This window comes from Neophocaena asiaeorientalis, unplaced genomic scaffold, assembly GCF_003031525.2.
Source record: "Neophocaena asiaeorientalis asiaeorientalis breed wild unplaced genomic scaffold, Neophocaena_asiaeorientalis_V1.1 scaffold30, whole genome shotgun sequence".
In the NCBI taxonomy this organism is placed as follows: Eukaryota; Metazoa; Chordata; class Mammalia; order Artiodactyla; family Phocoenidae; genus Neophocaena; species Neophocaena asiaeorientalis.
The window spans coordinates 16103446-16115255 of record NW_020174923.1 but is presented as its reverse complement, the minus strand read 5'-3'; the positions used below and the strand labels follow the sequence as shown (position 1 = coordinate 16115255).

Here is an 11810-nt window from a genome sequence, read left to right as displayed (position 1 = left end):
GGGGCCGAGTGTGCAGCAGCATCGAGGTGGCCCACCCACACCTTTGGAGGATTGTAACTGGACAGTCCCCGAGGAACTCAGTGATGTCATCTAGCATCCATTTTTAGGACTATCCTTTCAAACATATCAGCGTCGAACAGACATGATGAGACTGTCCTGTCAACACAGATGATGGGGCGTAGCCCAGACAGGGCACTGACCAGAGATAGCACTGGACTCGGGGCCGCCAGAGTCACCTGTGAGCTGCCCAGGCCCTTAGGGAACAGCGAGCACAGCCCAGAGCCCTGGCTGTCGCTTCCTTCACATCCCCTTCCCTGGGCTTACGCACGACTCCAGCCGTTGGCTTGGTGACTTGGAGGGTGCTCAGCACGAAATGCAGAAGAGCTCTGGACCGTACGTCACCAGCAATGGACAGTGGGGGAAATGTCCCCCGGCAGGAGTTTTCTCTCCTTCCTGAAGACAGGGCTCAGGGCAGCCGTTTAGGAAGCCTGCAGCCCTCTCCCGGGCCTGTGTGCTGGGAGCACTGGGCAGGGGCCGAGCAGTTCCACGGCCTCCTCCAAGTAGCTTCTGTTTGCAAGTTGGTCTTCTGACATGGGTGGAGGGGGATGTTCTGGAAGCTGGCAGGCCCCGTCCTTGACAGTGAAGGTCGTTTGAAGGCCGTGGGACGAACGACTCATGGTAACTTGGCTTTTGTCTCCCGCTGTCCCTTTACAATTGTGTCAGTGGGCGAAGCTCTCCCCTGCCTGGGATGAAAACTCTAGCCACCTCTTGACTTTTGATCACTTCCGAGTTATCAAAAGTGTTTTAAGTTTCCACAGTCACAAAACCCAGTCTGCAAATGATGATTAGAATGTCCAGTCCTTCATGAGAGCCAAAGCTGCAGCCCCTCCTCTCTGGGACTAGGGAGGGGGCGAGGACGGGGCAGGGGCAGGGGCAGGAAGGCTCTTACTGCGTTGGCGCTGCTGTGAGCCAGCTCCACGTGGTCTGGAGGTGTTTAAAGCTGACTCTTTCTCTGTGGGGACCTTTCTGGAATTCTTCCAGACACACCACGTTCACCATCCCCATCATCCCTCCGAAGGCCCCTCCCTCTGCGTTTGATTCCAGCAGACATTTCTTCTCTCTTTGGCCCCTTGGGGTCTCAAGAGCCACCTCCAGCCTCTCGCCTGCTGAGGTCGGCTTGCTCACATCAGTGGCCCTGCTGCATGTGGCCTGAGGCGCCCCCTCCACTATAGCTGCCCTGTGCCCACAGCAGGTCCATGGGGAACATGGGTGTTCTCTGCCCCAACAGACTGTGGATATGCAGACTGCCCGTAGGCTTTGCTCTGCCACCAAGGCAGGGCCAGCGTGTCTCTCCTCCTCTGATTTTCCCAGGTGGGCTTCTGACAGCCGTCCACCATGTCCCTAACCATAGAGAACTCACACCACGTGTCTCCCCCTGGTGCCTTGAAACCCTCTCGATGGGATGAGATGGGAGGTGGCCAGGCAGCCCCCCCCCCCCCACCCCCCCAAGCTGCTGTCTCTAAAGAAATCCTCCTCAAAAATTCTCTCCCCCTCCACCCTTTACATCCTCAATGAAGTGGGAGGTTTTAGAGTTGGGGGGACATTTTTTCAGCTGGTGGCTTTCACAATATGTACCTTAATTTAGCACCTCACTTGGGCATGTCCCCTTTGCTGTATCTTGGTTCTCCTGTGAAACTTCCCATTTGAGGTCCATTTGGGGGTGCAGTGTGGCCATCCCTTTGCAGGAATCCCTGCCTTGCGGGGTGAGCGTGGAGCCCTCTTGGGGCTCCAGGGATACGGAGAAGCCATGTAGGGATGTGACGGCCCAGCCACTGTCACACACCCTCCCTCTCTTTGGCTTCTCTGAGCATCTCCCTTGCTGGGGTCAGGGGAGGTCAGAGATGTGGGCAGCAGCCCGCAGCTTCTGATTTGCATCAGGACCAGGATATCAAGACACCGTGTGGAAAAGCGAAAGCGGTGGGCTTCCCAGTGCCACGATGGTGATGTCGTCGGCATGCCTCCTCGTGTCCTCTGTCTCCAGGACTCCGTGCCATTTAGCTGGACTTGCTGTCACTCTGAGCCTTTCTTCCATAACCTTGTCAGAAACTCAGATCAGACCTTTGCTTGGAGCTGTGCTTCCCAGACAGTCGGCTGTTGTCGAGTGACGCAGAGCTGTCACCGTTAGACCTCACAGGCCATACAGTGTCAGCGTGCAGGGGACCCAGAGATGTTAATGCCTAGGAACTGGCAGTGGGGGAGCTGCCCGAGCCCCCTGCTGGCCCCCTGCTGGCCCCCTGCCCCTCGCCACAGCTGCCCTGGGCCCGCCAGCGGGCTGGCTGTTTTTAAGGCCATCGTGCGTCTGTCCATTGCATCGGCAGGCGGACTCTCAACAACTGTGCCACCAGGGAAACCCAGGGGCTCTTTCTTTTGCTTCCGCCGTGTTCTCTGTGGTGGACCCGTATGGCAGGTGGTGGTAACCTGGCATTTCTGGTTTAGGTGTAGAGACTGAGTCATTGCGGGACTGGCAGAGAAGACTGGTGGCCCAGCCAGCAACTGGTGGGCATTTCTCAGGGTGGTGGCCTCTCTGTCACTGTCCATCAGGGCATGTTGGCGCTCCTGGGATCATGGGGTCACCGCACGCCTTTTAGGGGCCCTTTCTTCTGGACAGTTGTATCCATTGTCCTGCAGCAATATCCCGATTTTTTTCACGATGCAGAAATTGGTGTTGTGTGAAAGCTTATTGATTTCGGTACCACTGATGATCAGTAGCTTTTCTCAGTCTTTTTTTGTTCGGGATGGACTGTGGCTCCCTAAGCAGGAGCCCAAGACACCCCAAAAGCTGCTCACTGACACTGCTGGCCTCCCTCCCTATTCTAAGCATGAGGTTAAATGGCTTGCCCAGCAGTTTGGAGGAAAGAAACTGAACCGCCGGGGGGGCCCTGCTGTGTCCCAGGCACTTTGCTAAATACATTCACACCATTTTATATGAATCCTCACCACTCTTCTGCAAGGTGAGCCAGTGTCATCACCTTGGGATTCTAGAGTTGGAGACAGAGGCCCAGAGAGGCTGAGTAATGGTGGCACCTGGGTTTGAACCGCAGCCGACTCCACAGCCCGCGCCTAGTCTTCCCTGCACCTTTGCCACCCGCCGCCCCAGGAGTGCTGGCTGGGGCTGGGAGGGCAGCCTCCGCCTGGACACAGCTCCCACAGCAGTGGCCGAGCAGCAAATTGCTTCTCTGACCTCACCTGTCCTGTGTCTTTGTCGAGTGGGGTACTGAGGACCCTGGGCCCATTGTGGAGAAGGTCTTTCCTACTGGACTGTGCCGCCCGTAAAGTGCGTGGTTGTGTGGGTTTTGTTTAGTGAACTGGTTTCATCCACGTCCCCGGCAGTCACATTTGCAAAGAGCCAGAGGTGCAGCGCCTTGGTGCTGCTAAGGTGTGCCTTTCCTGAATGCTTTCAGAAACATAGCGGAAGAGGCGGGGAGCTTCGTCTCTAGCAGACAGTAACCGTCTTTGCTTTTATCTTCTTCGTTTGCTGACACACAAACCAGCTGAAGAAGCAGGCATTGGAGACACCCCCAACCTGGAAGACCAAGCTGCTGGACATGTGACCCAAGGTCAGTGGCCTAGAATCGCCTGCCACGCGTGACGTAGGGGGCCGGGAAGAGGGGCATGGCGACACAAATGGACCCTACCTACCCTGAAAAGAGAATTTGGACCTGGGCCTTAATTCCTGGTCTTTAGGAGTTGGTTTTTATCGAAGGTGGGCTATTCAGATAGAGAAAGAGCTCTAGCCCTTTCTAGCCATTTCTGAGTCTCTCCTGAGGTGTTCAGTGTTCTGAAAGAAGCTGGCCCTGCCCAGCATGGGGAGTCGAGAATCAATGACCAGGAGAAACGCAGATAATATGTACGATGAGTGATTTCCCCTGTAGGCGGCCCTCTGGGCTGTCCCGGGAGCAAAGCCTCAACCAAATCACCACTGAGCTATTTTTTTTCAACTCTCTTCTGTGCAGCCTTCAAACCTTATTATGATTTTCTTCTCAGGGACCAAAACTGCTGTGCTCAAGAAAAGCAACTTCGTATAATCACTGAGCATAAATGTTTTAAGAACTCAATTTTTTAAATCCTAGAGATTCCTGATCTTAGGAAATGGAGACCCCGCCAATGCAGCCTAGCTGGGTTTGTTTTCCGTCATTTGCTGCATAAATGAATTTGACAGTCTACTGTGTAATGTGGAAGCTTCTAGATTGTAAGAAAGCAGGGAAAACACTGTTCTTTTCTCCAGAAAGTGATTTGGGATTTGGATAGCGCCACCACTGGGGCCATCTGACTTTAGGAAGACTCTGGGCCCTGAAGAAATGTCTCCTTGAAGGTGTTTTGAAGCCTAACACACACATTTCTGCTCCCCAGGGGTCCCTGCCCCCGTAGTGGGCTAGGGTTTCTCATCTCACATGTCATGGAAAGGCGTGTTTTCATTCTTAGGCTTACAAAGAGCTTCAGAAAATATTAGAAGGGGTAATCATTGTAAGGGGAAACCTCAGTCTGTGTGTTAAATAACTAGAATCCTGCCTCCTGTTTCTTTTCGGTTATGATCTGCAGCTTTTAGGTAAAATTAGAGGTTTTTATAACCTCTGGAAATGATGATCTATTTCCATAAAAAGAAATGAATGAGTTTTTTCTACCAATTTTTATTGCAGGCTATGTCTCCATGCCCCTAAAACATATTCCATGCAACAAAAAGATCAGGCCATCAGCTTTCCTAGAAACTTTATTTTTGTGCTAACTGAATTTTTGACTTTCGCAGCACTGGCCTAGGGTCATATAGATATAAAGATGAACGCCAGGCAACATCTGCAATGGGAAATTGGCACCAAATCTGTGAACACGTGGAGGTTTCTACCTCTACTCCCAAGGCCAGTATTTAATGTCTTGACTGGAGCTGCTGATCCACACGGCCAAGCCCAAGCTCCCTCCAGTGGAACCTCGTGAAATTCAGACTCACTCGTGATCCGCAAACATTTTATTTGACACAGGCCTGCCGTCTGTTCTGAACAAAAACAAGCAGCTTTAGGGAGAGCCATGTATACAAAAGCACAGCTATTATCTCTTTCTTGCTTTCCTGCTGCAGAAGGAAAACCTCTGGCAGCCTGTGTTCATGAAGTACTAAGACAGAAAAGATGTTTCAGGATGGAGCTGCCATTGGCTGAGTATTAGGTGTGGGGAGACCCTACCCATCTCACCCCTGCTCACACCAGGGTAGACCTTTCTTCTGTGAGTGTCTCCAGGACCAGGTCTCCCAAGGGAGTGTGGGGACACACATTTTAACACGTCAAACTGTGTTTTCCCAAATATTTTTTACCTTGGACCCACCCCCGGTGATTGCTACGTTTAATATTTACTGAGCACTTTACAGTCTTCTGGGAGCTGAATAGAATGTCCTCCCAGCCTGGCTCCTTCCTCCAGGAGTGCAATGGCACGAGCTAAGGTTCCTCACTCACACATGTGCTGTACTGTCATCTGTTGGTAACTTTTCAGGCTGTGTTTGGTGCCCTTGTTTCTGTTTAATGAGGGGCTTTTAAAGTCCTGCAGCATATCAGAGTACAGTGACATCCACATCATGAGCAATTTCTAGGAAGCTCTGGAGGAAAGCTTTTCCCAGAAGGCGCTGGAGACCTGGCCCGTCAGTGGGTGTAAGGACCGGCAGCTGCTGCGCTTCTGGTCTGTTGAGCGGTGGGGTGGGAAGAAGAGGCACTGAGGCACCTGCTCAGGCTGCCTGCTGCCCAGCTTGTTTCCTCCGTCTCTGTCATTTGGGCGGTTCTTCCCCGAGACTGACCAAGGGCCCCGTGAGGTGCCTGTAGACCCCGCGGAAGGCGGAAATCAGCACGTTTTCCTGACACGCCTTCATGTACTGATCCCTGGCCTTGTGGCAGGCTCTGTGGCGGTGCTAGGAACACGAGATGAGTGAGATGGTGAGCTCAAGGCCCCGGTGTAGGGGTGAGAGGTAAGGGTGAGCCGGGCCTCTTGATAGGGGTCCAGTGGGCAGCTGCAAGGACTCCGACTGGGTTGGGGCGAGAGGGACGTGTTACCCATGTGTGTGGACACCTGTGTTCTCCCACCTCCTTCCCCTCCCCTCATCCAGTCTCTTTCTCTTCCAAGACCCCCAATCCTTTGGGGTTCCAGATTTTGTTTAGAGGAGAGCCGTGAAGTTGTTCTGGAACTAGGTAGGATGTTTGAAGAGTTGGGAGTTAGAACAAATACGGAATGTTTATTAGGAGAACCAATGAGCGTACGACTCCTGTCCTTAATACACAGATACTTTTTTTTTTTTAATTTATTTTTGGCTGTGTTGGGTCTTTGTTGCGGTGCGCGGGCTTCTCACTGCGATGGTTTCTCTTGTTGCGGAGCACAGACTCTAGGCGCGTGGGCTTCAGTAGTTGTGGCATGCGGGCTCAGTAGTTGTGGCTCACGGGCTCTCGAGCACAGGCTCAGTAGTTGTGGCGCACGGGCTTAGTTGCTCCGCTGCATGTGGGATCTTCCCAGAGCAGGGATCAAACCCGTGTCCCCTACATTGGCAGGCGGATTCTTAACCACTGCGCCACCAGGGAAGTCCCAATACACGGATACTTTAAGGAGGGATTCACGTGAATGTCGCATGAATGAAGCAGAGAAAAGGGAACTGTGCCCTCCATCCACTAGGTTGGCACATGGCAAGTGGTGTGATAGGGGTGAAGCAGTGGTCCCCGTGGGCCGTGCATGTCTTTGCCGTGCAGACCACCTTTACTGCCACGGTGGTCGCCTCACCTCATGCAGAAGGCTGTCCATAATCCACGATCCGGATGCACCTGAACCGTGTTTCTGTTTACTGGGGTCTCATGGCAGGTCTGTTAGTAAAGACTCGAGCCCTGATGGTGATACGTTTTGGGCTTTTCAAATCTGTCAGGGTGGGTTTGTAGACAGCTGCTGGTTTCATTCAGCAAAGAGAGGGAAGGAGAGGAAAAGAGATCCTCACTGCGCCCCAGCCAGGTCCCAGCTAGAGGCCAGAGTCTTCGGGGGGCTCGCTCTCCCTGGAGAGGAGGACAAGCTTCGTGGCTGGTGGAGTTAGCACGAGGCAGCCCCAGTTAATGACAGGATGCTCGGAGCCCAACCAGACCCACGATGGGCAGAGGGATAATGCTGGCACTAGACGGGGCTTTGGTCCAAAGATGAGAAAACTGAGGCCCAGAGAGGGGAGGTGCTCACCCAGCAAGTTGGTGGCAGATAGACCAAGAGACCTTTCATTCTGAGCAAAGAAAAGCAACGAGGGTGAGCCCAGAGCGTGGGCTCCTTTTTCTTGGTTAGGTGGGCTTGAGATGCCGTTTAAATGTCCTTTTCTTCTTTCCAAAGTGTGTCCCCTCTCTTAAACACTTAATGCGCTCTTGCTAACCTTTTGCCACCTCCGCCTCTTCAAACCCAGAGGAGGGGAGAGTTCCGGGCCAGCAGAGGGAAGTGTCTGAGAGGCCCCCTGCTAATGGGCTTAGCTCTCAGGTCCAGCCTGCACACGGCCAAGAAGCTTCTGGGGTCTCCAAGCTGCATCTGGGGGAGAAACAGCCAGAAGCTCCCATCCTGGCGATCCCTCACCTTTCCCAGCATCATCCTGTCTGCCAGCCGCCTCTCCCACCAGGAGGCCCTCAGGAGCCCCACCAGGAGTGGGGACCAAAGCGAGGGGAGCAGGCCGAGGAGGGGCTGGCCTTTCCGAAGCCCACCTACCCTGGATGTCTCCAGATTGAGCCTGGGAGTGTCAAGGTTGTCCAGGAAAGCTTCCTCAGGGAACCAGGGCGCCGTGGAGGTGAGGCCATGGAGCCCGGGACCCCAGGTCTGAGCTGCCAGCACGTGTCTGACATGCCTGGGGCTCCCATCCTGCCCGAAGGCCCCAGAGAGGCCACACACCAGCATTCGGGGCCAGAACCTGAGGATGGAGACGGCAGCCGCTGCGGCTCTGAGCTGCTGGAGTGCCAGCTTCTGGGAGACCTGACCCAGGAGGGGCCGCCTCTGAAGAGGGAGCAGGGCAAAGAGAGGCTGGGGGCCGAGGAGGTGGATGAAGACCGGGACACTGACGAGTCCTCTCCCCAGGACTCCTTTCCCTCCCAGGCCTCCCCACGTCTGCAGAGCCCCACCACCCGAGGCGGGCCAACCCCCGATGCAGTTTCCGGAGAAGCCCCTGGGATCCCTGGTTTCTCAGCCAAGGGTGCCATCCCCCTCCCTGTTGATTTCCTCTCTAAAGTTTCTGCAGAGACCCGGGTCTCAGAGCCCGATGGGCCCGGGGAGGGGCCCCCAGCGGAAGGGCACGACGAGCCCCCCGAGTTCATGTTCCACGTGGAAATCAAAGCCAATGTGCAGAAGGAGCAGGGACCTTCGGAGGTGGATTTGGAAGGGGCTGCAGTTCCTGGGGCCTCTGGAGCAGAGCAAGAGCCCTGGGGCCCCTCTGAGGGCGAGGACACAAAAAAGACTGCCCTTCCAGAACCATCTGAAAAGCAGCCTGCAGCTGGTCTGCCGGGGAAGCCCGTCAGCCGGGTTCCTCAACTCAAAGGTCTGTGTCTTGAGCTCCTTTGCTCCTGCCCGGCGACCTTGTGTGCCACCCAGGCTGCGGGCACTGCCACTGAGCTTCCGGCCCCTCCTTGGTTCCTGCCGCTTCCAAGGCCCCCGGGGGACAGCCACCAAACCGGCCACTGGGCCTCTGCTCACCCTCCCGCCTCCTCCTGCCCTCCAGGCTCCTCTCACGCTTGCCCGCCGTTTTGCATGTCACCAACACCCCCCGCCCCATGCTTTCTGCCCGGTTCGCTTCTCTGGCCACTTGATTTATCCACAAGGTTCCATCGGCCCGCTGGAGGCTGGTGGGCCACGCTCCACAGAGAGCATAGCAGCTCCTCCCACTTTGGAGGGCTTGTTATGTGTTTCAAATTCATTGTCTAGAACCCTCCCAACCCTCCCAAGTGGGCATAATTAGCCCCACTTTGCAGATGAGGAAACTGAGGCTCGGAGAGGTAAAGTACCTTGCTGAAGGTCACTGAGTATTAGGTGATGGAGCCAGGTTCGGAATCCAGGTAGGTCTGCTCCGAAAGGCCCTTCCTTCCCTGTACACCATGGTGCCTTCCAGAAGGTTCTGAAGTGTGTCCTCCTAGCCCGGAGACTCAGAGGGCACGTGCCTGTCTTCTTCTTCGGCTCTGTCAGTGGACAACACATCACATGTAGCAGGCGACACACACAAGCATTTGGAGGTGGCCCAGAGTCCCCACCCCCACTCCACTCCACCCTGCCTCGTGGCAGGATAGACAGTGAGCAGAAACAAAAACTCCCTGTGGAAGAAAACACCTCCTCCTCCCTCGGCAGAGCCCAGGCAGTCCCTGTGCTGGGATCGCAGGGGTCTCAGCCCTGGCCCAGTCTTGAGCCCTGGGAAGCGTCACTGCGGCAGCCCTTCAGGAGCTGGAGAGATGGGAGGGGAGGTTCCCAAGGGTCAGGGTCTGTGTCCTGTCAGTGAGAGGACAGTTTATACAGCAGAGGGGGCCTCCTGGATGGCCGCAAGTCGAGCGCATTCATATATTTAGGTCCTGTAGCATTTTAGAATGATTTGCGGGGCCCAGAAATTGAGGCTACTTAAGCTGTCAGTTGCAGACACCTGTTAAATGTGGATTAGAGTCTACTCGTCGTGAAAACTTTGAAATGTGATAGATAAAGGAACCTGTATTTGAAATTTAAGTCAGAGAAAGAGTCCTACTTTAAAATATCCTAAACTCCAAAATAGCATGGGACGGAATACTGTGACTTGACAGATTGCAACAGCGTTTCCTGAAGCGGCATTTTATTGAATACTGGTCCACTGGATGTTGATAGGTGTGTCCAGGGAAAAAAAGAGTTCCATGGTCCAATTAGTTTGGGAAAAAAAAAACCAGGTGAAACAAAGTTAAACAGGGTTTGCTGCAGCAGGACTTGTCAGAGCCTTTACTATTCTAATGTACATTATGACCCTCTGAGAAGGATACATGGTATGCATTTCCCCAATTCGCCAGTCAGCTCGGGGAAATGCTGATGTAGCAGATGCTTTTGTTGTGACATAGACGATGATGGTCACTGGGGCAAAAGATGTGAACCAGGTCCACCTGGGGCTCTTATTAAAATGCAGATTCCTGGGCCCCACCTTAGGCTTACTGTCTCAGAGTGAGCCCGGGATTCTGTATTTTAGGAATCTCTCCCAATGGGGTTCTGCTGCATAGTAAAGTTTGAAAACCTCTAGGCTAGGTCATCAGTGCTGGTCACTCTAGCAATCTGGTCTCCAGTAACCAGTGAGATGCTCCAACCAGCCCCATTGTCCCTGGAGCAGGGGGTATACAATATTGAAGCCAAAGACAGAAATCTATAATTAGTCTTCAATAATGAATGCCAATAACAGGAGTGAGTTAGAGGTGACACTGGTAGACAAGTGGATTGGTTTCACCAACGGGTGTGGCTTTCCAAACACAAAAGCCGTCAATGGTTTGGTCCTAAAATCCAGAGGTTATCTATAGGATGTTTGACAGTAGCTAGATTGTTGCTAGCTTGGAGAACTGGCAAGCATTAGTCCTCTTGGTAGAGCCTGTAAGTGGTGAGAAGACCCTCCAGGGTTGGGTCAAGGGTGGAATGGGCTTGTCAGAGAGCCAGCTGGGGCTGGTCACCAAAGCCTCCATTAGTGAGGGGCGGGCTCTGGGAAAACCGCCTACACCCCTTGGCCCTTGAATGAGCAGAGGGGTCCTGCAGGGACCGGAGCCTGGCTGAGCTGCCCCATCCGTGGCCCTGGGTTTTCCAAATGCCCCTCCTTGGAGTGGGGTTGGCCCCAGCTGTGGGAGGCTGACCCTGACAGAGACGGGGAGGGAGCCTGTGAGAGGTGGTCCTGTACTGTCTACCTTCCCTGATGGCCCCTGTGCCAACATATGCCTGGAACAGTTTCCCCTCTGCATGTCCCTGCCCTCGGCCAGCCTGCTGCCCCCTCTTGTCAGGATGCTCCAAGCAAAGACTCCAGTGTGCTATGTTGATACTAACAACGAGAACCTAACAGATTCAAGGGGAAAGAAAATCAACTGGATTTCCACTGGCCCAACTGAACAAGACATGTTGTATGGATCCCAAGAAATCAGCTCCACTCCGTCGGGCTCTCTGTGAGCTGTGCTAATGGGTGTAACATACATTCTCATTTTATATTTTATCAGCTCGCATGGTCAGTAAAGGCAAAGATGGGGCTGGACCCGAGGACAAAAAAACCAAGGTAAGCTGACAAAACCATGAAACCTCTCTGTTGCCATCAAGTTGATCAAGAAGCCATGCTTTGTATCTGAATTAATCTTTATATATAACATGTGGAGAGCGTTTGTCCCTGAAGTACAGCTGTCATTCCAAGTGCTTTGTGTTTTTATGCAAACTTTTAAAATTCTAGCATTTATCCCTGGACGCTTGGGCCAGGGAAGGGCAGTCAGCAAGTTATGAATTAATTAATGCTAATTGTAGTTGCATCAGCATAGTTTGAATTAAGACGTTCACAGTAAATGAAGGTGTGTTTGAATTTTCTGCAATGAAGTTTGAAATTTGCACATTTTACACTTCCCGCTACAGGTCTAGGCTCAGCAAATATGTATCTATATACATACACGCACATAGACATATTTAAGATATATCTAGAAAATACCGTTTCCTTAGGGGGCTGAGGGAGTACTGAGCAAGAAGGAGATCTCCAGCCCGAGGAGGAGGGTCCTGGAAAAGCCCTAGAAGAGCGGAGCTGTGAGGCAGGCCGAGAAGGAAACATGAAG

At 53.4% G+C, this 11810-nt stretch overlaps 1 protein-coding gene across 8 annotated transcripts in view; it reads left to right on the top strand.

Moving 5' to 3' along the window:
* Positions 1 to 11810, top strand: part of MAPT (microtubule associated protein tau) — a 103459-nt gene that overhangs the window by 64657 nt on the left and 26992 nt on the right. For 7 of the 8 annotated variants that reach the window (XM_024760526.1, XM_024760524.1, XM_024760525.1 and 4 more), the window contains 2 exons: positions 3552 to 3617; positions 11217 to 11272. In XM_024760526.1, the coding sequence (XP_024616294.1) occupies positions 3552 to 3617; positions 11217 to 11272 (122 nt within the window). Of the gene's footprint in view, positions 1 to 3551; positions 3618 to 4616; positions 4619 to 7767; positions 8567 to 11216; positions 11273 to 11810 lie in introns of all 8 variants that reach the window. The other variant, XM_024760519.1, reaches the window with a different exon arrangement.